Source organism: Prionailurus bengalensis, chromosome C1, assembly GCF_016509475.1.
Source record: "Prionailurus bengalensis isolate Pbe53 chromosome C1, Fcat_Pben_1.1_paternal_pri, whole genome shotgun sequence".
NCBI lineage: Eukaryota > Metazoa > Chordata > Mammalia > Carnivora > Felidae > Prionailurus > Prionailurus bengalensis.
Window position 1 is genome coordinate 85590649 of NC_057345.1, and position 26502 is coordinate 85617150.

The following is a 26502-nucleotide window of genomic DNA, read 5'->3' on the forward strand; positions in this document are numbered from 1 at the left end:
ATTAAGAAGAGTGGCTGTGATGAGGAAGAGCATGTTTAGAGAAAGAGAAGGACTAAGATGTAATAAACCTCCCACGAAGTTTAATAAACATGAGAAGAGGGGCACCTGGGTGACTCAGTCAGTTAAGCATCTGACTCTAGCTCAGGTCATGATCTCATGGTTCGTGGGTTCAAGCCCCACATCAGGCTCTGTGCTGACAGCTCAGGGCCTGGTTCAGATTCTGTGTCTCCTTGTCTCTCTGCCCCTCCACCAAGTGTGCTCTCTCGCGCTCGCTCTCTCTCTTTCTCTCTCTGAAAAATAAAAATTTAAGAAAAAAAAATGAAGAGAAGGGCCAAAAGAGAGGAGGAAAAATAAAAAAAACACCAAGATAATGATACCTTTTGTAAATCAGGAAAGAGGTGTTTTATAAATCAGTGAAGGACTAATCAATAATGGCAGATGTTATAGAGGTTAAACTGATGAAGTTGAGAAAGTAGCACTGAATTTCATGATTAGGAGGCTTAGAGTAATCTCAGTGGAGTGATGGATGCAGAAGCAGATTAAAGTGGGAAAAGGAACAAGACTGTGGGGAGATAGTGGAAGCAGATACAGATTGGATTTCCTAGACATTTGATCTTGATATTAACAGACTGCAGAAGTCAGAGAAATAACTGAGTTTGGATAGAATGTGTATTTGTATTCTTAGCCTTAGGGAGATACAATCATATTTAAAGACCCAGAGGAAGAAACCACACCTCCCTCCTCCCCAAAAATACAAGAAGAAGTGATTGTACAGGAAAAAAAGGTGTAAATGACATTTTGAATTCTAAAGATTGGTAGTATATAGAACTAGAGCTTAGGTGAGGCCAAAGAAGGGCCCTCTCATTCAGGAGACTAAAGAAGAGAGGCATCTGGGGAAAAGCGAGATGGATATTCTAGAACCTGTCACTGAGCAGCCTAAACCAGAGTGAAGATTCAGGTAACTTTCTGCTTTAACAAGGACAGTGAACTTGAAATTGGGTGGAAACCCTGTCTGTCTTGCACGGAAATATTGTTTTCAGGCTTATAAGGAACATTCCAAAGATAGTTGACTCAAGGACCATCAAAATGGGCTGCGGACAAGACCCTTCTTAACTCCCACAATAGTAAACATGTTATTAGAAGGGTGTTAATAAGTTAATGTTGCATCTTACAATTAAAAATTCTTACAACAGAAAAAAAAAAAGGTATGGTGAAGTGGATGACAGGATACCACAACCAAAAAAAAATGTTTTTAAAATTGCAGTATCATAAATTACTATAAATATTTTAAGTTAATATCAAATATTTAATATAAAACATAACAATATGTAATATATAATTTCTGTAATATATTTAAATATTTTTTCTAATATATAAGAAAATCAGTGGTGGGGCACTTAGGTGACTCAATCAGTTAAACGTCCAATCTTTTTTTTTTATTTTTTATTTTTTTAATTTTTTTTTTCAACGTTTATTTATTTTTGGGACAGAGAGAGACAGAGCATGAACGGGGGAGGGGCAGAGAGAGAGGGAGACACAGAATCGGAAACAGGCTCCAGGCTCTGAGCCATCAGCCCAGAGCCTGATGCGGGGCTTGAACTCACGGACTGCTAAATCGTGACCTGGCTGAAGTCGGACGCTTAACCGACTGCACCACCCAGGCGCCCCTAAACGTCCAATCTTGATCACAGCTCAGGTCTTGATCTCAGGGTTGTGAGTTCAAGCCCCGCATTGAGCTCCATGCTAGGTATGAAGCCTACTTGGAAAGAGAAAAAGAGAAAGAGAAAGAGAAAGAGAGAGAGAGAGAGAGAGGGGGAAAGAAAGAAAGAAAGAAAGAAAGAAAGAAAGAAAGAAAGAAAGAAAGAAAGAAAGAAAGAAAGAAAGAAAGAAAGAAGAAAGGAAAGAAAGAAAGAAAGAAAGAAAGAAAGAGCAAGCAAAGAAAAAAAAGGGAGAGGAAGGAAGAGAAAGAGGGGAAGGAGGAAGGAAGAAAGAAAGGAGGGAGGGAGGAAGGAAAGGAAGGAAGGAAGGAAATGAGTGGTGGATATTGATATTTTATTTCATTTTAAAACTTAGATACCATCTTGAGTTTAATTACAAGATATTCTTTTATGTTTCCTTTTTCTTTAAGCTGCTAATAGTAAATGGATCCACGAACATCCAGAAAGTGCATATAACCTTGTAAATTCTCCACACTTAAAACCTGCCTGGGTCTTAGACAGAGCACTGTGGCATTTATCCTGTGACGTTGCAGAAGGAAAATACAAAGAAAAAGGAGTACCTGCTTTGATTGAAAATGATCATCAAATGAATGTCAGTATGTATAGAGGAGTACCACACTAAAACAGAATAACAGAATTTCTTTTTTTTAAATATAATTTGTCAAATTGGCTTACATACAACACCCAGTGCTCATCCCAACAAGGGCCCTCCTCAATGCCCATCACCCATTTTCCCTCTTCCCCACCACTCCCCGCCCCCCATCCACCCTCAGTTTGTTCTCTGTATTTAAGAGTCTCATGTGGTTTGCCTCCCTTCCTCTCTCAGAATAACAGAATTTCTAAAGTACAAATTAAATATATTGTTGAAAATTACTTAGAGTCTATCTTTATTATGGTAAATATGTTTTGTGAAAAGATTTTGAATATATTTTTTTCAACTATTGAAATTTTTCAGTGCATTCGAAAAATAATTTGGGAGGATATTTTTCCAAGGATTCAACTCTGGGAATTTTTCCAAGTGGACGTTCACAAAGCAGTTGAGCAATTTAGAGGACTTCTTACACAAGGTAAGTGATACACATTAGAATGTTCCTAGCAATTTAAAAAAAATTTTACTCTTAAAGGGATAGCTCTTCTTTTCTAAGGTTAAGACATTATCAAATCTGTTATCATTATGTGATATTTGTGTTACTATAAACTGATTGTGGAAGCTGAGAGTTAGCAGAGACATCTAAAGAGTATGTCATAATAATACATAACATAATTTCTCTTGGGGACTGTTTCTTACTATTGGTTCCTTAGCACAGTGCTCAGAATATAATAGAGCTCAGTATATGTTTGTTAAATACGTGAATGGGAGGGGAGTAGAGCAGATTATTTCAGCTGCCGAAAGCTCAAAACAGGCTTTGAAACAGAGAAATGTAGTGTTCTGTTGGCTAAAGTAGAAATCTTAACTGAGGTAGAAGGGCTTCCAGCTGATGGGGCCCACCATTAAGGCTACCTACCCACTAGTAAGACTGACCCAGATAATAGCAAGGAGCAGAACTTCAGTTCAGGGCATAACTAAACTAAAGAAGTGAATCATTGTGTCCCTGACAAAGGAGGAGAGTAAAAGTCAGGCTCAAAGGGTTTTGAGGAGGCAAATTAGAGAGAAATATCATAAAGATATATCTACAATTAGTGTAGGACAGCCTAACAGCAAGGATATTGCTGGCTCTTAAAATAAGAAATTCTCTTCCTCATCTAGAATCTAGAGCTAGAATAATACCCAGAAATACTACTTTCAAAGGAGAAGTCAGGGGGCACCTGGGGGGCTCAGTTGGTTGAGCAACTGACTCTTGATTTTAGCTCAGGTCATGATCCCAGGGTCATGGAATCGAGCCCTGTGTCAGACTCTGTGCTGAGAGTGGAGCCTGCGTGGGATTCTCTCTCTGTACCTCTGCCTCTCTTTCCAGCTCACTCTCTCTTTCTCTCTCAAATAAATTAAAATAGAATAGAATAGAATAGAATAGAATAGAATAGAATAGAATAGAATAAAATAGAATAAAATAGAATAAAATAAAATAAAATAAAATAAAATAAAATAAAATAAAATAAAATAAAATAAAATAAAATAAAAATCAAATCCATTTCCTCTTAACACCAAAAAAGGAAAAGTCCGTATTACTTGAGGTCTAGAAACTTAAGGTCAGATTCACACTTCAGCTTTCCCAATTGTGTAACATCTTGATACATGAAATTTTTATATTAACTTTTCTTCATGTTTCATTTTACTAAAAGGCCTCTATCTTCTCTTCCCTCTGATATTTATAAGCTGTATTATTTAAATGCAATAGTGTGTACTCATAGTAAAGAAAAAACAAACAGTACAAAAATACAATTAAAAAAATGTGTGCCTTCTTCTCCCTCAGAACTCAATTCTTAGAGGGAACTATGTACCAATTAATAGTTTTTGTGTTTCTTTTCAGACTCTTTTTGAAAGGAATTAAAATTTTATATACATTTTTTATAATTGTGTATGTATAAATTAAATATATGTTTTATATCTCTTATACACACACAGAAGACTACAGCTTATAGACTGTTTAAACAGTGAACTTCTTTAGCCTTTTCTATAAATTATTTCCAGTTTTTTCATCATTCTTTCATTCATTTAACACTTATCTTTTAAACCACCTACTACATACTAGGTACTTTTCCCGGCATGAGGATTCAGTGGTGAACACAGCAAGCCCTTACTTTGTAGAACTTATATCCTTATAAGCAGTATTGTAGAAAATATATCCTTGTATGTGTTTTTACTTATGTGAATAAATCTGCAGAATAAATTGTTAGACACAGAATTTCTGGGTCAAAGAGTTTACAAATTTAATGATAAATTTACAATAGATATTGTCCAGTTGCTTTTCAACACAAGTTGTACCAATTTACATCATCACTAAATATACCCTCACCAACAAGATACCATTAATCTTTATAATCTTTGTCAATTGGACAAAACATTCCTTATTTTAATTTTGCAGCTTTTTGCTCATTAGTGAAGTACCTTTTCACGTGTTACTTTACCATTTTTCCATTAATTGTATATGAATGTTCTTTCCCTATTTTTCTGTTAGGTTGGGGTTATTTGACATTTTCACATTGACATTATTATTGGTGATTCCTTATTATACTGGCCTCACATATGCCCTCCTAGTATGCTGTTGATCCTTTAACTCTTGATTTATGGAGGTATTTTTTTCAGTATAGTCAAATTTGTCAGTCTTGTCTTTTATGGCTTCTGATTTCACATCATGCTGAGAAAAATCCTTCCATCAACATTGTTTTCTTCTAATAATCTTATTTATATTTTACATTTAAATGTTCAATACACCTGTAATTTATTTTTGTATATTATATAAGGTATTTATTTTTATTCAGAAAATGATATTGAATTTATAATCCATCCTTTTTTACTGATTTGTAGTACCACCATAAATCCTTCATAGTGTAGTCATGTGCAAAATATATATGGGTTTGTTATCTATACTATTACAGTGATCTTTTATTCACTCTATCAATATTGAAGACTGTTTTATCATTTACACTGATTGTGTAGCTTTTTCTTTTTTTTCAAACACTTCTTGGCAGTTTTCATATGGTTACTCTTTTTTAATTTAATTTAATTTAATTTAATTTAATTTAATTTTAATTTGTAAATAGTGCAACAATGATTTTGGGAGTAGATTCCTTAATGCCCCTTACCCATTTAGCCCATCCCCTCTCCAAACCCCTCCAATAACCCTCTGTTTGTTCTCCATATTTAAGAGTCCCTTATGTTTTGTACCCCTCCCTGTTTTTATATTATTTTTGCTTCCCTTCCCTTGTGTTCATCTGTTCTGTGTCTTAAAGTCCTCATATTAGTGAAGTCATATGGTACTTGTCTTTCTCTGACTAATTTTGCTTAGCATAATATCCTCTAGTTCCATCCACGTAGTTGCAAATGGCAAGATTCCATTCTTTTTGATTGCCAAGTAATACTCCATTGTATATGTATACCACATCTTCTTTATCCATTCATCCATCGATGGACATTTGGGTTCTTTCCATACTTTGGCTATTGTTGATAGTGCTGCTATAAACATTGGGGTGCATGTGCCCCTTCAAAACAGCATACCTGTATCCCTTGGATAAATACCTAGTAGTGCAATTGCTGGGTCATAGGGTAGTTCTATTTTTAGTTTTTTGAGGAACCTCCATACTGTTTTCCAGAGTGGCTGCACCAGTTTGCATTTCCACCAACAGCGCAAAAGAGATCCTCTTTCTCCGCATCCTTGCCAACATCTGTTGTTGTCTGAGTTGTTAATATTAGCCATTCTGCCAGGTGCGAGGTGGTATCTCATGGTGGTTTTGATTTGTATTTCCCTGATGATGAGTGATGTTGAGCATTTTTTCATGTGTCGGTTGGCCATCTGAATGTCTTCTTTGGAGAAGTGTCTATTCATGTCTTTTGCCCATTTCTTCACTGGATTATTTGTTTTTGGGGTGTTGAGTTTGATAAGTTCTTTATAGATTTTGGATACTAACACTTTATCTGATATGTCATTTGCAAATATCTTCTCCCATTCCATCAGTTGCCTTTTAGTTTTGCTGATTATTTCCTTCCCTGTGCAGAAACTTTTTATTTTGAGGAGATCCTGGTAGTTAATTTTTGCTTTTGTTTCCCTTGCCTCTGGAGACATGTTGAGTAAGAAATTGCAGTGGCCAAGGTCAAAGAGGTTTTTGCCTGCTTTCTCCTCGAGGATTTTGATGGCTTCCTGTCTTACATTTAGGTCTTTCATTCATTTTGAGTTTATTTTTGTGTATGGTATAAGAAAGTGGTCCAGGTTCATTTATCTGCATGTTGCTGTCCAGTTTTCCCAGCACCACTTGCTGAAGAGACTGTCTTTATTCCATCGGATGGATATTCTTCCCTGCTTTGTCAAAGATTAGTTGGCCATACATTTGTGGGTCCATTTCTGGGTTCTTTATTCTGTTCCATTGATCTGAGTGTCTGTTTTTGTGCCAGTACCATACTTGATGATACAGCTTTGTAATACAGCTTAAAGTCCAGAATTATAATGCCACCTGTGTTGGTTTCCTTTTTCAAGATTGCTTTGGCTATTTGGGGTCTTTTCTGATTCCATACAAATTTTATGATTGTTTGTTCTAGCTTTGTGAAAAATGCTGGTATTATTTTGATAGGTATTGCTCATATGGTTACTCTTGCAGATGAACCTCAGACACTAGATTTTAAGAGTTTATATATATTTTATCTTATTTTGTGTTTTTATAAGCCACTTCAAGATCTCTTTAGAATAAGCCAGATATTAATTAGTAATTATAAAATCAAGCCCAGTGGGGGCAATCCTGCACAACACCTAATTTACTAAGAACAAGTTCCAGAAAAGGCATGAAAATTCCTCCCACAGAGCATTTATTTACTTTTTAGTTTTTTATTTTTATGTAAGGAATATGCTTGTTGGTGAAAAGGAAAAAAGTATAGAAACAACCCTGTGTGCTTCTTTCAGAGAATGTAAAGAAACACTTTTGAATAGAAAGCAGTCTTTGAAGAAAAAGACCTCCTGATATTAGTGTATTTGCTAACACCTAAAAAGAAAACTTGTGCCACCAGCATCCTTAATGCCCTAAAAAATGTATAGTAGAATAAGTGAATGCCGACTGAAGCAGAAAAGTGGGGAAGTGTTTGAACTGATAGGAATCCCTGTGTTTTTCTTCTATAATGTTCTTGTCTCTCCCTCCCTCCCTTCCCTCCCCCCCTCCTGCCCCGCCCTCTCTGTGTGTGTATATATATATATATATATATATATATATATATATATATGTGTGTGTGTGTGAGTATGTGTGTGAGTGTGTGTGTGAATGTGTGTGTGTTAGGTGGTGTTCAGGAAGATGGGGGTAGGAAGGCTGCTTGTGAAATAAACATTTTATTTTCTATGAAAAAATTGTAAATTAAAAATTTGGAATCAGTAATGATTACAATCTCCTTGCGGATATTTGCATTTAAGATATCATCTTTTCTTGCTCTTGTTTTCAGAAAATAGGAAAATAACAACCAAACCTGATCCGAAGAAACACCTTAAGATTATTCAAGATCCTGAATACAGAAGGCTTGGCTGTACTGTAGATATGAACGTTGCACTAGCAACTTTCATACCACATGAGTATGTTACTTATTTTTCCTACAAAATAAAGGATGATATTAGTTACAAACCTTCACAGCTAGTATTACTATTATGCTATTTCTTAGACTCCTGAATAGAAAATGAAATAAATGAATTTGCCATAATTCTACTCCTTCAAATGCCTGATGCTTTCCTCTATTTTCTGTATGCTGGTCCATGTTCCTATATGTGTATATAAAATTTTTTACAATTGGAAAACTTCAGCTATAATTAAGATCCTGATGAATATATTTAAATATATTCATTCACCCTTGTAAGAAAATGTTTAAATGTTGAATTTTAAAAGCATTCAATATTAAGTGTGTATTGCTGTCTCTGCTCTAGCAATGGGCCAGCTGCAATTAATGAATGCTGTAACTGGTTCCGCAAGAGAATTGAGGAATTAAATTCAGAGAAGCACCAACTTGTGAACTATCATCAGGAACAGGTTTCGCCTACTTTTGAACTACTGATTTTCTTTGAGTCTTAATAATGTGTGCTGTTGTTGGTTTTACTGACATAACCTCATTTAATGTGTTCTAGGCAGTTAATTGCCTCTTGGGAAATGTGTTTTATGAACGACTGGCTGGCCATGGTCCTAAACTAGGACCTGTCACTAGAAAACATCCTTTAGTTACCAGGTATTCCATTTTTGTTTTCTTCTCATTAAAAGTTAAAAATTGAAAATTGTATTTTACTTCTCAGTTTAATCTGAATGCTTCCTTTAATGTGTAACTCCAGTACATTTTTTAATTGAAATGGAAGTTTTGATTTGGTAGCTAGGCTTAATATTAATTAATTTTGTTAGTCCAATGTTTAGAGAAACTATCATCACTATGAACCAATTTATAATCATTTATAATAATGTTTCTGGAGGACTGTGTACTTACTATAATAAACTCAATGTCAATCAAATTGAACCAGCATTTAGCTCCTTATCTTGTAGGTCATGTGCAGCACAGATTAGGCAACTGAGGTGTAGTAACAGCTTTTACAAAGTAACATCAATACCTCAGTGATTTTCTTAGTAATTTTATGAGGTTTTTTAAGTTATTATTTAAGATGTTAACCGGAGAATGCTATAATGCTAACTGCATTTCTCAAATCTAGTAGATTTACTCAGAAAATCTTCTGGGGGCACCTGGGTGGCTCTGTTGGTTAAGTGTTCTACTTTAGCCTAGGTCATGATCTCACTGTTCCCAAATTCAAGCCCCGTGTCAGGCTCTGTGCTGACAGTTCAGAGCCCAGAGCCTGTTTCAGATTCTGTGTCTCCTTCTCTCTCTCTCTCTCTCTGTGCCCCACCCCCACTCACTTTCTATCTCTCTCTCAAAAATAAATAAACATTTTTGAAAATTTTTTATTAAAAAAAGGAAATCTTCTGAAGAGTTTTGACCTGTAATGAAGTTTATTTTCTATAGTGTCGAACTAATCTTATTTTATTTGTTAAGGAGGAAGTACTGTATTTTGATAGTACTAATTTAAATTGTTTCCAAAGAGTTTCTCTCTGTGGATTTAATATTTAATTGTATCTCGATAGATATTTTACTTTCCCATTTGAAGAAATGACCCTCTCCGCAGAAGAATCTATGATTCATCACCCAAATAAAGCTTGTTTTCTGATGGCACATAATGGGTGGGTAATGGGAGATGATCCCCTTCGAAACTTTGCTGAACCAGGTATATCATTTTTGTTAACTTCTCTGTGGATAGGGAAAGAAAACTTTATGGCAAGCTCAAAATATAAACTATTTCGTTGACTTTTTTTCCCCACTAGGCTAATGGTTCTTAAAGTATTTCATCACAGAGGTGCCAGAAGTGCATGCAGTTTGAGAGAGAAGAGAAGGGATTGATGAAAAAGATGGGATTCATCTTTTCCTTTCCCCCTTCTTTCCCCTCCTTCTCCTCATATGCTCAACTAGAATGGCTTTCACCTATTTTATATGATGGTTCTGCACAAGGTTTTATTTGGTCAAAAATTTAATCTATTGCATTTTTAAAATACATTTGACACTATTGCTATTACAATTATATTACCTTAAGACATATTTCATTCAGTAGCCAGAGAGGTATTAAGTTATTTGAATAGCAATTACACTAAATTCAGCTTTCAGGTCCCCTCTCTCTCCTAGCATTTTATTTTTCTACAGCTGTTTCTTTGCCAGGAAGAATTTTGCTGGGTACCCATCAATGTATTTGTTTTTTAACATTTCAGAAGTCTGTTTTAATGACATTAAATTTAATTCAAAAATATCATTTTTTTAAAAAGAATGTACTTTGGGTTTAAGTATCTCTGCATTCTCCTTTCTAGTTATTCTAAGTGAGAAAAGGCCTTCTGCCCTAGGCTGTGGATGTAATGTAACTTATTGCCAACAATGAGTAACAAGGTGGAAAGGCAGGTTTAAATGTTTTTGGTAAAACTCTATCTTCAAAGGGCCTGTGATACTACTGCTACAGTTTTCCTTTCAGAAGCAACTTGAATTTTTGACATTAAGCACACATTTTTAGAAGAGATTGTAACAGAATTTTGGTGAAATAGATGTAAGATATAAAATAATGTTAACTTTGTAAAACTTTATAAATTTAGATGCCGATACCATTTTAGACATAATTTTAACCAATATATGGTTTGTGGTAGAAATAGTCGGTGTGATTTAAAAACAGCAGTATTTCCTTGAAGTAATTGTTTTTATTCTATTCCCTGACCCACTGAAAGCAAGCTCCTTTCTTAACAGGTTCAGATGTTTATCTAAGGAGAGAACTTATTTGCTGGGGAGACAGCGTCAAATTACGCTATGGGAATAAACCAGACGACTGTCCTTTTCTCTGGGCACACATGAAAAAATACACTGAAATAACTGCGACTTATTTCCAGGGAGTGCGTCTTGATAACTGCCACTCCACACCCCTTCACGTAGCTGAGGTACAGAAAAACAATTCATCTGCATTAAAAAAAAGAAATGTAGTGTTCTTTCCTCACTTTCCTTAAATAAAACATGCAAATACGTGTTTCCTTTTGCTAGTTAGACACTGGCATTGAGTTGGTGGGAGTATTTCGCACTTTGGCATAATTTCACAATTGTAACAGAATCTTTTAATGCAGTTGTTATGGAATACTGGGCTATAAAATGTTTGATAGGTTAATATTTTTATTTTAATTTAGGGAAGTAGATCATATTGTCTCTGATAATATATACATAACCATACTGTCATGCATATTGTTAACATATTATTACTATTTTATTATTAACTTTAAATAATATTTTAGTGGTATATAAATTTCAATTTGTCTTATCCTTGTTATTCTTAGTTTGCTTTTAATATATTAATAGACACTGTGAAGTCACCTGTTACATATTATGTTATTATTTAAGCACTAACATTACAGCATATTGAAGCTAGTTTTAGCCTCTTTCAATCAATTTGTAATTAATTATTTATAAAAGTGTAAGTGTAAACATAAAGGTTGTTTATCCCTCTTCGGGCTTTTTACTGAAACTGAAACAGTGCCAAAATTTATAGCATTATCTTCTACGTAATACAGCTTTGAAAACACTTAAAATTTTCATCCCGTTTATAAGACCTTTGATAGCTTCCCAGTGACAACTTACTATTCTTTCGGAATGTGTGCATATCTGGAAAATACCTATTATTCTAAAGCCGTATTATAATGAATATGCTTCAAGTCCTATGATGAAAAATTGACTTGATTTGGAAGACTTTAGTGAACATTAGTTAAGATGGTAGCACATTTTTTAGCTCCAAAAACTTGCAGAGGTCTTTTTCTTATTGTACTTTTAGTAACAGCCATATATACATATTTCTAAGGTTGTTATTACGACAAAACAGAAAATTAAAACTCAGTTTCCTTAATTTTGAGTTACAAAATCCTCTAGGATTTTACTTGTTAGCTGATAGAATTTCAATTATTTTGTTAACCTTTTTACAAATGTTATATGAAAAAAAATTGGAATTGATTTAATTTCTGATTAAGATTTTACTACCATCTGTAGGAAAAGCTAGCTTTACTATGGTTCGTCAGACCTAATCTTTGCAATAGCTAAATGATTCACCATCAGGGAATTTCCTAATAATGGCTTAGTCAGCTGCCTGAAAATTAATAGTCTGGTTAGAGTATTAAAAACAAATGCACATAAAACAGGGGGAAAGCCTAGCAGAATCACAGCAGTATGGTTTACGTTTTTTAATGTGACACTAACATTTTTCTTCTTCCTTTTTTTGCCCCCCTTGTGTTTCTATATCTTTGCAAAATCTAATCTTCCTTTTTAACTGTTTTCTATTTATAAATTCTCTTGTTTCCTCTGTGTATTGGTCCGTTTTATGTTTTCTTACATGTGTACAATTAAATTTATTTGGAAATTCCTCTTGGATTTCCATTTTGTCTTGCTCCGTGATATTTTCCTATGTCAACTCCATGCCTAGTTCTGCCTCCTGTCCTTCCCCACTACTCGCTTTTCTCTTTGTGTTACATGTGTGACTGTGCTTTTTGCAGTACATGTTGGATGCTGCTAGGAAATTGCAACCCAATTTGTATGTAGTAGCCGAACTGTTCACGGGAAGCGAAGACCTGGACAATGTCTTTGTTACTAGACTGGGCATTAGCTCCCTAATAAGAGGTAGGCTTGTTGACGTGTATTTCCCATCTGAAACTTTAGTTTTTGTTCAAGTAGATTAAAGGCATTTAATAGCTTTATATACAATGTTTAGTAACTTCCAACATAGTTAATGTTCTTTTAAATACTCTATACAACATTTTCTGTAACTCAGTCTGTTTTTATTAGGAAAAATTTCCACTTTGGGGAAAAATATCTCATTAAAAACTTTTTTCAATGTTTATTTATTTATTTTGAGAGAGGGAGACAGAGTGCAAGCAGGGGAGGGGCAGAGAGAGAGGGAGACACAGAATCTGAAGCAGGCTCTGGGCTCAGAGCTGTCAGCAGAGAGCCTAACGCGGAGCTCAAACTGGTGACCCGTGAGATCATGAGTTGAACCCAAGTCGAAGGCTTAACCAACTGAGCCACCCAGGCGCCCCCAAAATATCTCATTTTTAAATTGAAAGACCAAGACTATAGATGCTGGAGAGGATGTGGAGAAACGGGAACCCTCTTGCACTGTTGGTGGGAATGCAAATTGGTGCAGCCGCTCTGGAAAGCAGTGTGGAGGTTCCTCAGAAAATTAAAAATAGACCTACCCTATGACCCAGCAATAGCACTGCTAGGAATTTATCCAAGGGATACAGGAGTACTGATGCATAGGGCCACTTGTACCCCAATGTTTATAGCAGCACTCTCAACAATAGCCAAATTATGGAAAGAGCCTAAATGTCCATCAACTGATGAATGGATAAAGAAATTGTGGTTTATATACACAATGGAATATTACATGGCAATGAGAAAAAAATGAAATATGGCCTTTTGTAGCAACATGGATGGAACTGGAGAGTGTGATACTAAATGAAATAAGCCATACAGAGAAAGACAGATACCATATGGTTTCACTCTTATGTGGATCCTGAGAAACTTAACAGGAACCCATGGGGGAGGGGAAGGGAAAAAAAAAAAAAAAGAGGTTAGAATGGGAGAGAGCCAAAGCATAAGAGACTGTTAAAAACTGAGAACAAACTGAGGGTTGATGGGGGGTGGGAGGGAGGAGAGGGTGGGTGATGGGTATTGAGGAGGGCACCTTTTGGGATGAGCACTGGGTGTTGTATGGAAACCAATTTGTCAATAAATTTCATTTAAATAAATAAATAAATAAATAAATAAAATAAATTGAAAGACCAGTAGGATGAATTGACTCGTGAACAAAAGTATTTTTTTGTTTTTGAAAATCTACAAATCTGTTTTTCATCTCCTACTTGGATAGATGATATAATCTTAGGTTTTTTCCCATAGATTTTATATAACCAACATCCTAATAAACAACATGTGTTCCCTTTTACCTACATAAGCCTTTTCTTCGGCTAAGTTATAGAGAAGACTTTTTTTGTCACTTAAAGTAATAGACATTTGTTTAAATGTTTAAAGTAGTTTTATTTTTTATAATATTTATGTGGCCTTTGTTTGGAAAGTTAGTTATGATAAGAAACCTAACCTCTTCTGGACAATAATGAAGATTGTTAAAATATTTTGTAATGCTTTGCAGAGGCAATGAGTGCATATAATAGCCATGAAGAAGGGAGGTTAGTTTATAGATATGGAGGAGAACCTGTTGGATCCTTTGTTCAGCCTTGTCTGAGGCCTTTAATGCCGGCTATTGCACACGCCCTGTTTATGGATATTACCCATGATAATGAGTGTCCTATTGTGGTAAGTATCTAATCTCTTTCTTGTGTTTACTTATTTTGCTAAATTCATGTAGAATTTAAGAAATGTAATGGATCAACATAGGAGAAAAAAAGAGAGAGAGAGAGAGAGAGACACTAACCATAAAAGAGACTCAAGTATAGAGAACAAACTGAGGGTTGCTGGAGAGGAGGTAGTTGGGGGCATGGGCTAAATGAAATGGGTGATGGGTATTATGGAGGGCACTTGTGATGAGCACTGGGTGTTGTATGTAAGTGATGAATCACTCAGTTCTACACCTGAAACTAATGTTACACACTGGCTGTTAACTAACTGGAATTTAAATAAAAACTTGAAAAAGGAAAAATCAATAAATAAATGTTTTGATACTTAGTTCTCTGATACTTAGTGGCAATAATATCTACATACTTCAGAATCATGTCTTAGATTTATAAGTGATTGTGGTACATAGTTTTTTAATGTTTTATTTGTTTTAAAGCATGTCTTTAAAGAATGTCTTATAGTGTGTAACTATGTATCCTTTACTTCACTTTGCATTTAAAAGAAAATAAACTTGGTTGTTTTTTGTTTGTTTGTTTATTGTTCTCTAGCATAGGTCAGAATATGATGCTCTCCCGAGTACCACGATTGTTTCTATGGCATGTTGTGCTAGTGGAAGTACTAAAGGCTATGATGAATTAGTGCCTCATCAGGTGTGTTTGCGTGTTGTTGTTTTTTTTTTAAATCCACAATGGCCAACAACCTTGAGCACTTTTACCAAAAGTTCTCATTATAATTAAAATGTATACATGGCTAAGTTTTAACTCTGTTCAGATTTCAGTGGTTTCTGAAGAACGGTTTTATACTAAGTGGAATCCTGGAGCATTGCCATCAAATACAGGTGAAGTTAATTTCCAAAGTGGAATTATTGCGGCGAGATGTGCTATCAATAAACTTCATCAAGAGCTTGGGGCCAAGGGTTTCATTCAGGCAAGAAACTAAATTTTTGTTAAGTTTCTTAAGGTTTAATTTCAGAGTAAGTCTTTCCAGTTTGAGTGCTAATGTGTTTTCTCTTTCTGTTTCTCAGGTGTATGTGGATCAGGTTGATGAAGACATAGTGGCAGTAACAAGACATTCGCCCAGTATTCATCAGTCTGTTGTGTCTGTGTCTAGAACTGCTTTCAGGAATCCTAAGACCTCATTTTACAGCAAGGAAGTACCTCAAATGTGCATCCCTGGTAATGCAATATATCCCTGGTATATTGTGATTATATTACTTTGTTATATTAAATTGTAATTATATAGCATATATTATAACACATTGCAAGTATAGCTGTAGTTGAGAAAAAGAATTTGAAATTTTGGGTAAGTTGGGGCACCTGACTGGCTCAGGGTCGTGAGTTCAAGCCCCATGTTGGGTATAGAGCTTACTTTAAAAAAGAATGGAAGAAAGGAATTGATTTGGGGGAACTTACGTTTTTACTACATGGAACAAAACCTGGTCAGAAATATTCTCAAATATTAACATTTTTTGAGTTGTGAAATAGCTTTATTTTTATCTTAATACATTCCCATATTTCCTAATTTTTATAAAACCTACATGTATTTCTTTTATACCCAAGAAATATATGTGTACATTCATGTGTCTGTATGTATATTTGTGTGTATGTATTTGTGTATGTGCATGTACATACCTACACACTTATAGTGTGTAGTAACCAAAGTAAAAAATAGTTTAATATTTAAGGCTCTTCATAACCCATCCTCAACTGCCTTCCTAGCCCTCTGTTACTCCACTATTTTAACCAGATAGATATTTTCATTGGTCCTCAAGTAGTCTTACTAACATCTATATATGTGTATTTTTCACATCTTTTAAGAACTAAAGTTCCACCTCCCTTGAAAAACCTTTTCTAAGTACTCAGTAATTTCTCTCTTTTGTGAACATACAGCAATTATAGTCTTCCCATATCTCTTCTTTGACAATTATAAAATGCATCCCTGAGATATATCCTTATTATTGCTAGATTTTTTTCTAGATGTGTGTATTTTATTTCCTCACTTACTGTTATATATCATATATTCTAGCAAAACATTCTCCTGTGAGCATTAACAGCTATCCCAGTCTGTCAATTATAAGAATAGATGAAGATTCTTATAAAAATAATCATGGGGCGCCTGGGTGGCGCAGTCGGTTAAGCGTCCGACTTCAGCCAGGTCACGATCTCACGGTCCGTGAGTTCGAGCCCCGCGTCAGGCTCTGGGCTGATGGCTCAGAGCCTGGAGCCTGTTTCTGATTCTGTGTCTCCCTCTCTCTCTGCCCCTCCCCTGTTCATGCTCTGTCTCTCTCTGTCCCAAAAATAAATAAATGTTGAAAAAAAAAATTAAAAAAAAAAATAATAATCATATTCTATGTCGGTTGCTAGTTGTTAAATATGCATAACTCCAATTTTTAAAAATTATCAACTTGAACAGTTTTAGGATTAAATGTTCATTAGTTATTTTTAACTGTTTACACGTGTATATTCAGTAATCTTGTCTAATTGTTGCTAATGTACATATATAGTTTTACATGGCTGGGATCAGTGGACAGTATTACCTCAAATTTTGTTTTGGTCACCAGTCATTACTAAAACATCCCCATTTGGTCCACGAAATTGTGATTTTCATGATGTTCAATATTTCATATTTTATTATGTTAGTATTCTATTTTTAATATTCTTTATATGTTTAGCGGTGTCTTATTTAAGTTTTGAATATACATTAGGAATAATTTTTTTCAGAATAATTTTTTCTTTTAAACAAGCTCTTAGTGGGGCGCCTGGGTGGCTCAGTCGGTTAAGCATCCGACTTCGGCTCAGGTCATGATCTCATGGTCCATGGGTTCGAGCCCCACGTCAGGCTCTGTGCTGACAGCTCAGAGCCTGGAGCCTGCTTCAGATTCTGTGTCTCCCTCTCTCTCTGACCCTCCCCCATTCATGCTCTGTCTCTCTCTGTCTCAAAAATAAATAAAACATTAAAAAAAAATTTAAACAAGCTCTTAGTATATATTTCAAGAAGTAGAATTTCTGGATCCAAAGGGTGCTGTTACCTGTTGTCAGATTAATGGCTTAAAGCTTAAATTATTTAAATAATAAAATTCAAGTTTTATGTATCCTTTGACTCAGCACTTCTGTCCTAGGTATATCTCTGAACAACTCTCAGATATTCCGTTAGAAGACAGGGATGAGAATATATTTGGTATATTCATACAGTGGAATGCTATATGGCATTTGAAATAAATGAGCTGCAGCTAATGTAGCAATGTGAACAAATCTAAAATATACAGTGTTGTATAATAGAAAGCAAGTTGCAGAACTATGTATATAATCTGAATCCATTTTAATAAAGCTTGGAAATAGGAAAATAACCTGTTGTGTCAGGAAACAGACATATGTAGTAAAAGTGCACAGGATCAGTGAACGCCAAACTGTAGATAGTAGTTACCTCTGAAGGAGAAGGAAAGATACACATTTGTAATGTTTTCTTAAGCTAGGAAGTAGGACCTGGGTTTTTTTAATTTTTCCCTACTTTTTGTATTTCTGAAATTTTCCAATTCTTAATACAAGTCTTCTAAGTGATTTATTTTCTCTCTGCTCAAAATTAGGAAGGTTATATATTGTTCCTGAGAGCTAAGCCATTATTACTTGAATAAGATCTCTTTTCAAATAAATCTTTGTTAATTTATGTTTTAAAAACAAAAACATTGTGTGAAAAATGCATCTTGGGTACAATCATCTACCCTCAGACTGATATTTCATATTCAACTTTAAGTTATTTTAAAACCCTTTAGCAGCTCCTAATTTCAGGTGGTTTAATATGAAATTTCATTAACATTTCATGTATTCCTAGGCAAAATTGAAGAAGTAGTTCTTGAAGCCAGAACTATTGAGAGAAATGCAAAACCTTATCGGAAGGATGAGAATTTCATCAATGGAATGCCAAATATCACAGTAGAAATTAGAGAACATATTCAGGTATTTGGGGACTCTAATCTTACTGCTGTATTTAACATTTTAAGGACATTAGAATTATTTGTTAAATGGTCTTATACAATTTTTTTCAAGCTTAGTGAAAGTAAAATTGTTAAACAAGCTGGAGTTGCCACGAAAGGACCCAACGAATATATTCAAGAAATAGAATTTGAAAACTTGTCTCCGGGAAGTGTTATTATATTCAGGTATGTTGGAATTCAAACTGTTGACTTTGTTTGTTTTTGGGTTTGTTTTTTTTTTAATGTCTATCTATTTTTTAGAGAGAGAGACAGAGTGCAAGCAGGGGAGGGGGAGAGAGAAAGGAAGACACAAAATCCAAAGTAGGCTCCAGGCTCAGAGCTGTCAGCACAGATCCCAACATGGGCTCAAACTCGTCAACCAAGAGATCATGACCTGAGCCAAAGTCAGACCTTAACCAACTGAGCCACCCAGGCGCTCCTTTGTTTGTAAAATAGATTATATATTGAGTTAATTTGGAATAAATCATTCCTAAAAAGTAACTATTTTTTAATTAACATTTTCAGAGTTAGTCTTGATCCACATGCACAAGTCGCTGTTGGAATTCTTCGAAATCATCTGACACAGTTCAGTCCTCACTTTAAATCTGGAAGCCTTGCTGTTGACAACTCAGATCCTATATTAAAAATTCCTTTCGCTTTGTAAGTAGTTTATGGAGATTTGCCATTTTAATAACTGATCAGTTACCACAAGTCTGATTGAAGCAGTTTTTTATAAGAGTCCTCTATATCCTTGCTATTCACACGGTGGTCCAAAGGCCAGTAGTATCAGCATCATCTGTTATTAACATTTTGTCCTATTGCTTTATCATTTGTGTGTGTGCTTGCTTGTGCACTCTCTCACACTCACGCACTCTCTATATGTAGCAATAGGTAGATACATGCAAACAGATACATACATCTCTATACACACACACACACACATGCACATGTACACAATTTTTCTGAACTATTTGAGGCTAAGTTACATTCATCATATTCCTTACCACATCATTTTTTAAAAGAGACTGTATTGGGGAGGTGGGCGGGGGAGGGGTGGGCTAAATGGGTGATGGGTATTAAGGAGGGCATTAGTTGTGATGAGCACTGGGTATTATATGTAAGTGATGAATCACTAAATTCTACTCCTGCTAGAGTTAACATACACTATGTTGCTAACTGGCTAGAATTTTTTTTTTTAATTTTTCTTTAGTGTTTATTTATTTTTGAGACAGAGAAAGACAAGAGCTCAAACAGGAGGTTCAGAGAGAGGGAGACACAGAATCTGAGGCAGGCTCCAGGCTCCCAGCTGTCAGCACAGAGCCCGATGCAGGGCTCAAACTCACGGAGTGTGACCTGAGCCAAAGTCAGATGCTCAACAGACTGAGCAACCCAGGCGCCCCTTACTGGCTAGAATTTAAAAAAAATTTGAAACACACAAAAAGGGGGAGCATATTATTCTATTATTTGGCTATCCCCAAATTTATTTACTCAGCCTCCAGTTTTTGGACATCTAAACTACATCCAATAATTCCCTGTTATGTATGGTTTTTTTACATTCATCTTTGCCTGAATTCTTAGTCATTCCCTTACTATCTATTCCCTTACTAGGTGGTACCACATAATACCAAAAAACTTGGGTTTTGAAATTTAGAGTTGGCTTTCACTCCAGCTTCAGTATTCCTAAAATAATCTTAGACAACATATTAAGATTTTCTTCATCTCAGTTTTTCCACCTGAAGAACTGGGCTGATAATAGCACCTACCTCTTAAATTTAGTAAGGGTTAAATAGGATACTGCATAGAAAGCACTTAACACTTGATGGCACATAATAAATGCTCCATATATGTTTGCTGTCATAAATACTAGGATAAATTTCCAGAAACGGAATTTCTTCATAAGGCTATCTCCACATATCTGAGGCTTTTAAAACTGCCAAACCTCCTCCAGAAAGATTTTATTCTTTCAGCTCTATGTAAGGGTGTCCATTACTTGACATTGTTACCAATTCTGAGTATATATTGTTACAATGTAATGTTAAGAGCATAGAATATGGAACCAACCTGAATTGATTTCAGACTCTCATAGCTGTAAGAAGTAAGACCTTGGGCAAGCAACCTAATAGATATCAATATAGTGCCTCTTTTAAACAGTTATGATTATTTATGTAAAACACTTAGAACAGTGATTATAAGATGATGGTAAGTGATCGATGAGTGTTAGCTATTACTAATCAAATTTGTAAACATAAACTACTTTAAAGTCACATCTTAATTTGTTTTAAATATTAGTTAAGCTAAATTTTTTTTTAAGTTTGTCTTTTTAGCAATCTCTACACCCAGTGTGGGTCCCGAACTCATGACCCTGAGATCAGGAGTTGCATGCTCCTCCAACTGAGCCAGCCAGGCACCCCCAAGCTAAATTTTTGTTGTTGTTCACTGGCTGTCCATGAAATATCATTTTATGTACCAGTCCATTTTTCTGTTGTGTTCAACTTTTTGTTTTTATAAGAGCTTTTATCATTAAGGATATTAGCTCCATTCAGACTATTGTTAGAAAAGTAGTTGCATTCTAAAAAAAATCTGTGATGAAGCAATTTGGTGTTTCTGCACAGTACTTATAAAATGAATATTCATCCTCAGACCTACTCAGGTTATTTTGGGGCAAGGCCAAGAAATATGCATTTTAATAAGCTCCAGGGAATTCATATGCAAGTTCCCTGGCACGTGTTGAAAAATATTGCCCTAGAATGGAGTTGATACTGAGACTGCTGACTGATTTGGTCAAACTTGATTCACAGACTGCAGATGAAGAAGTGAGTCCCAGCTGTGGGGACAGAGTCTAGGCAGAGACAGGGAATAAAGCACAGCCAACAATAATTTTCTAAGCTGAGGCGGAACTAAAAGAGAAGGAAGGAAGTACATTCAAGAGGATTATGTGTTCACATACAACTCAGGAGGATTTGTGTTCAGTTAGGTAAAATGAAATGACTAAACAGCTAGAATTGCAAGAAAGTAGAGTTTTTGGTTGTATTCAGGTGTAGTCAGTAATACAGTCTCACTGCTACCTGGACAAAGGGAAACCAAGGCCATGATAGACACTTCCTTCCAACTACTATCAAGAAGCATCTTTATCTAAGAAAATCCTGGTTTCCTGAATAACCCAACTAAAGGGTAATGCAACCTGTGGAAAGGAGAAAAGGAAAAGGAGAGAAATTCTACCTGATTTCTAAGGTGGTTAACTGTGACTTTTGATTATCCCTTTACTAGTCTTTGAGAAGTATTTTGATTTCAAGATAATTAGCATAAAAAGCTATTGATGTCCCACATAGAATATAAAGAAACAACTAAGCCCAACTAGAAAGATTAAAAAAGTAAATTTGTGAGAAAAAGGTGGTAGCAACCAAAAAATTTTCTAGCATACTCTAAGTAGTAAAATTTGACAATTCATTTTTTTTTTTTTTTTTTGCTTGGAAGAAGTGTTACTTCTAACTGAATTTTTAGCATGTTTTATCTTTAAACTACTATTCATAATGAATATTGTTTATAATGTATATCATAATGCCAAATTCCTAAAACATATATTGCTAAGACACTTTATGGTTATGATTCAGATTTTCCTCTTTAGTTTTATTGACAGCAAGTGAAATTTTACTGTATTTAACCAGTTCTCTTTATTTTCCACTTCTTAGTATTGCTTCTAAATTAACTTTGGCTGAGCTGAATCAGGTACTTTACCGATGTGAAGCAGAAGAACAAGAAGATGGTGGAGGCTGTTACGACATCCCAAACTGGTCATCTCTTAAATATGCAGGTCTTCAAGGTAAGCAAATGCAAGGATAGTTAAATCTTTGGAGGGTTTTTTTAGGGTCATATGGTGTCTTCTTTATGGAAATAGGAGTCCAGGCTCAGAATTTGACTGCTTAGGTTCAAATTGTGGCTCCGCCAGCTGGATCTCCAGCAAGTAACTTCCCTTTTCTCTGCTCCAATTTCTGCCTCTATAAAATGTGAAAAATATTGTCTAATTCATACGGCTTTCTTGAAGACTAAATGAGAAGATTTATTTGGGCCCCAAATGGGACTAGGTTGTAACTATTATACATTCATCTTTCTTTTTCATCTAACTGGAAGTTTTGTTTCATTGCATATTTGTCTTATCCGACAAAGAGAACTTATAATAAAATATTAAGTAGTTGTAAGACAGAACATAGGAGCTAAATATTTAATTATCAGTTTAACCCATCTGGTTGGAAATATTTTCTTGGATGTTTGTCCACAAAATTTGGTTTATCACACATGTGTTCCTGGTTCATATAGGATCCCATGTATCATGCCTCCTTTGCAACTCCTTATTTTCTTTGTCCATCTAACCCATCTTTAAAGATGAATTCAGGGGCGCCTGGGTGGCTCAGTTGGTTAAGCGGCCAACTTCGGCTCAGGTCATGATCTCAAGGTCTGTGAGTTCGAGCCCCGCATCGGGCTCTGTGCTGACAGCTCAGAGCCTGGAGCCTGTTTCAGATTCTGTGTCTTCCTCTCTCTGACCCTCCCCCATTCATGCTCTGTCTCTCTCTGTCTTAAAAATAAATAAACGTTTAAAAAAAATTAAAAAAAAAAATAATAAAGATGAATTCAATTCTTACATTTTCCACAAAGCATTCCTTAACTATTAATTTTCACAGTTATTTCTTTGTCCCCTAGATACCCATTGTATTAATTTATTATTCCTCTTACTTGGCCCTTGGAATATATTGCGTATTTTAGTAATTAGCACAACGTGTTTTGTGAATCTTTATTGTTGTGGTTAAGAATGGGCTCTAGGGATGCCTGAGTGGCTCAGTTAGTTAAGCGTCCAACTCTTGGTTTCTGCTCAGTTCATGATCTCACAGTTTCCAGAGTTGGAGCCTGTGTTGGGCTCTGTGCTGGCAGCATGGAGCCTGCGTGGGATTCTCTCTCACTCCCTCTTTCTCTGCCCCTCCCCCCACTTGCTCTCTCTGAAAATAAATAAATAAATATGGGGGAAAAAAGGATTTAGAACCAGACTTGCTGGTTCTATACTAACTAGCTGTATAACCTTAGAGTAAGCTCTCCATGGTTCAATTTTCTCATCTATAAAATGGAAACAGTACTAGTGCCTACCACAAGGATTAAATGAGATAATACATGTAAAGCACTTAGACAATGCTTGGTTCATAGTTAGTACTTGGTGGTTATTAGCTTTAAAATTCCACTAAGGGGCGCCTGGGTGGCTCAGTCGGTTAAACGTTTGACTTCAGCTCAGGTCATGATCTCGCGGTCCGTGAGTTCGAGCCCCGCGTTGGGCTCTGGGCTGATGGCTCAGAGCCTGGAGCCTGCTTCCGACTCTGTCTCTCTCTCTCTCTGCCCCTCCCCCGTTCATGCTCTGTCTCTCTCTCTGTCTCAAAAATAAATAAACGTTAAAAAAAAATTTTTTTAATTCCACTAAGTAGATTGTACCTTGAGAAAAAAGAATGTTTGCCTTTTTTGCATTCTTGTTTTTTAGCTTTTATACTTTCTACAAAACTAAGCACATAAGAAGCTGTCAGTAAATTTCAGATTTTTGTACTTATGACACTTTTTTCTGAAACAGTCTCACTTTCAACACATAATGTTTTGTGCTGTGAGAAATAAAGAAATGTATATGTTACCAGTCATAAACAGCTATTCATTCCATTTTCACTCCGAGCTGTTGAACACCTGCTACTTGACAGAAAAGACTTCCATGAACTTTATTTTTTTTAATGTTAATTTTTATTTTAGAGAGAGCATGAACAGGGGAGGGGCAGAGAGTGAGGGAGACAGAATCTGAAGCAGGCATCAGGCTCTGAGCTGTCAGCACAGAGCCAGATGTGGGGCTTGAACTCATGAACTGCGAGATCATGACCTGAGCCGAAATTGGATGCTTAACCGACTGAGTCACCCAGGCGCCCCTCCATGAACTTCTTTTCTTTCCTTTCTTAGAGTTAAGTCTAGTTCGTTACTAACTCTGTCCTGATTTATTTTTTTCTTTATATCAATCCCTTTTTTCTCTGACAGTTTAGTGTTTCTAACATTCCACTGAATATTTCTAGCAGGCTCTTGATAGCAACATTCAGGGTGCCTGAGTGGCTCTGTCGGTTGAGTATCAGACTTCAGCTCAGGTCATAATCTCACTGCTTGTGTGTTCAAGCCCAATGTCAGGTTCTGTGTTGACAGCTCAGAGCCTGGAGCCTGCTTCAGATTCTGGGTCTCTGTCTCTCTCTGCCCCTCCCCCGTGCTTACGCACGCGCGCTCTCTCTCTCTCTCTCTCTCTCAAAAATAAATAAACATTAAAAAAATTTTTTTAAATAGCAATATCCACTTACATCAAACCAACCAACTTCACTGACTTTCTCTCCCCTAAGCCACATTCCCTTTCTCTTCTTCTCTACTTCTTACAATAATACATACTCAGTCATGTTGGAATCCAGGAATCTATTTTTGGATCCATCCCTCTTTTTTTTTTTTTTTTTTTTTTTTTAATTTTTTTTTTTTCAATGTTTTTATTTATTTTTGGGACAGAGAGAGACAGAGCATGAACGGGGGAGGGGCAGAGAGAGAGGGAGACACAGAATCGGAAACAGGCTCCAGGCTCTGAGCCATCAGCCCAGAGCCTGACGCGGGGCTTGAACTCACGGACCGCGAGATCGTGACCTGGCTGAAGTCGGACGCTTAACCGACTGCGCCACCCAGGCGCCCCATGGATCCATCCCTCTTATCTTCACTATTTAATCAGTGATTATGACTATGGATTTTTTTCTGTGTTCTCTGTGATATGCCATATCCTTTTATTTTCATAGTTAGCACCCTATTCAAAGACTAAGTCCCGTCTGCAAAACCAAGTAACCTGTTTTCCAACCTCTTGTTACCTCTTCCACAAATCATCCCATCCCATTGATATATCAGATCTCTTTTTCTAAAACGCTGCTCCATCATGTCACCCTTATTAAACAAGTGGAGCTCACATTTGCTGAGCAATGTTTGCCTTCCCTTAAAATACTAGGGCAAAAGTGAAAAGTTATTTTATACTGTCTTGTTTTCTGGTTGTTTTTTTTTTTTTATGTTTTAAGCTTTGTTTCCCAAAGAAAGTTGTAAAGGCCCTTGAGAGAAAGAACTACATCTTAAATTTATATAATTATTTTTTCAATTTCTCGAGACATGCTACATACACAGTAAAATTAAATTCTAAATATATAAATAAATTTAGTCAAAGTGAACGTGGTGAGGCTATTAATATAATATTTTTAAGGTGGAAAATTATTGCATTATTGGGCAACCAAAGAAGTGCTATTGTTCTGTCATTGAAATAACAGACTCTGCTATGTATGCATAGGAATTCTATGAGTTTCTGTTGAGTATTACTTAAGGATATGCCCATATATTCACCTTGATGGTTTGTTTAGTCCCAGCTACCTCTTGTTATATTTCAAAAATTCTTTCCAAAGCAGGCTTTGTTATTATTGTTACCAGAGATGCTCTTGTTCTCTCTGAAACCAGTCCTGTGATTGCCTGAATAGTAATGAATCTACCACTTTCCACTATGAGAAGACACAGATTTACCAATTTTTCCCCAGTGCCTTAGGGTAGGGAAACTATGACATTTAGTTGCCTTTGAATATTATAATATTCAAATTCAAAAGAACAAAACAAGTCCCAGAAGTTAAGCATCTTGGAAAGCTCGGCATAGCTCCTATGACAGTAGTCCCCTTCAGTATGTCTTTGTATCTTGGGCCCAGCCACTGTTGCCACACTTATCTCCAACCACGGGAAGTGCCACTGTGGTCTTTGCAGCCCTTGTGTCTACGTCTATATGTGTTCACCCTAAATCATTAGAGACAGCAGTAGCCCAGGCTATGGGAACAAGTTGCCTCTGCTAATAACAGCATGATATTTCTATGAATTTTCAGGATTAATGTCCGTCTTGGCAGAAATAAGACCAAAGAATGACTTGGGGCATCCCTTCTGTGATAATTTGAGATCTGGAGATTGGATGATTGACTATGTCAGTAACCGGCTTATTTCGCGGTCAGGAACTATTGCTGAAGTAAGTAAAGCTATGTTCTAGCTGAAAAAAACAAGGACACAAATAAAAATTATATTACTGTGGTATCTATAAAATTAACATTGTTTTATGACCTGAAATATTTCCCTCCCTTCTTCATCATCTTCTGATTCTAATAAATGGAAATCTAGTGGATTATTAGATAATAGATGCA

The 26502-nt window shown here is 35.8% G+C and overlaps 1 protein-coding gene across 2 annotated transcripts in view; it reads left to right on the forward strand.

The window, feature by feature from the left end:
- Positions 1 to 26502, forward strand: part of AGL (amylo-alpha-1, 6-glucosidase, 4-alpha-glucanotransferase) — an 86802-nt gene that overhangs the window by 26624 nt on the left and 33676 nt on the right. For both annotated transcript variants that reach the window (XM_043575655.1, XM_043575656.1), the window contains exons 6-22: positions 2129 to 2310; positions 2674 to 2785; positions 7795 to 7921; positions 8267 to 8369; positions 8465 to 8562; positions 9459 to 9598; positions 10654 to 10841; positions 12432 to 12555; positions 14084 to 14247; positions 14835 to 14936; positions 15058 to 15213; positions 15311 to 15461; positions 18115 to 18239; positions 18330 to 18442; positions 18782 to 18916; positions 21946 to 22076; positions 26194 to 26330. In XM_043575655.1, coding sequence (XP_043431590.1) covers positions 2129 to 2310; positions 2674 to 2785; positions 7795 to 7921; positions 8267 to 8369; positions 8465 to 8562; positions 9459 to 9598; positions 10654 to 10841; positions 12432 to 12555; positions 14084 to 14247; positions 14835 to 14936; positions 15058 to 15213; positions 15311 to 15461; positions 18115 to 18239; positions 18330 to 18442; positions 18782 to 18916; positions 21946 to 22076; positions 26194 to 26330 — 2288 coding nt within the window. The remainder of the gene's footprint in view (positions 1 to 2128; positions 2311 to 2673; positions 2786 to 7794; positions 7922 to 8266; positions 8370 to 8464; positions 8563 to 9458; positions 9599 to 10653; positions 10842 to 12431; positions 12556 to 14083; positions 14248 to 14834; positions 14937 to 15057; positions 15214 to 15310; positions 15462 to 18114; positions 18240 to 18329; positions 18443 to 18781; positions 18917 to 21945; positions 22077 to 26193; positions 26331 to 26502) is intronic.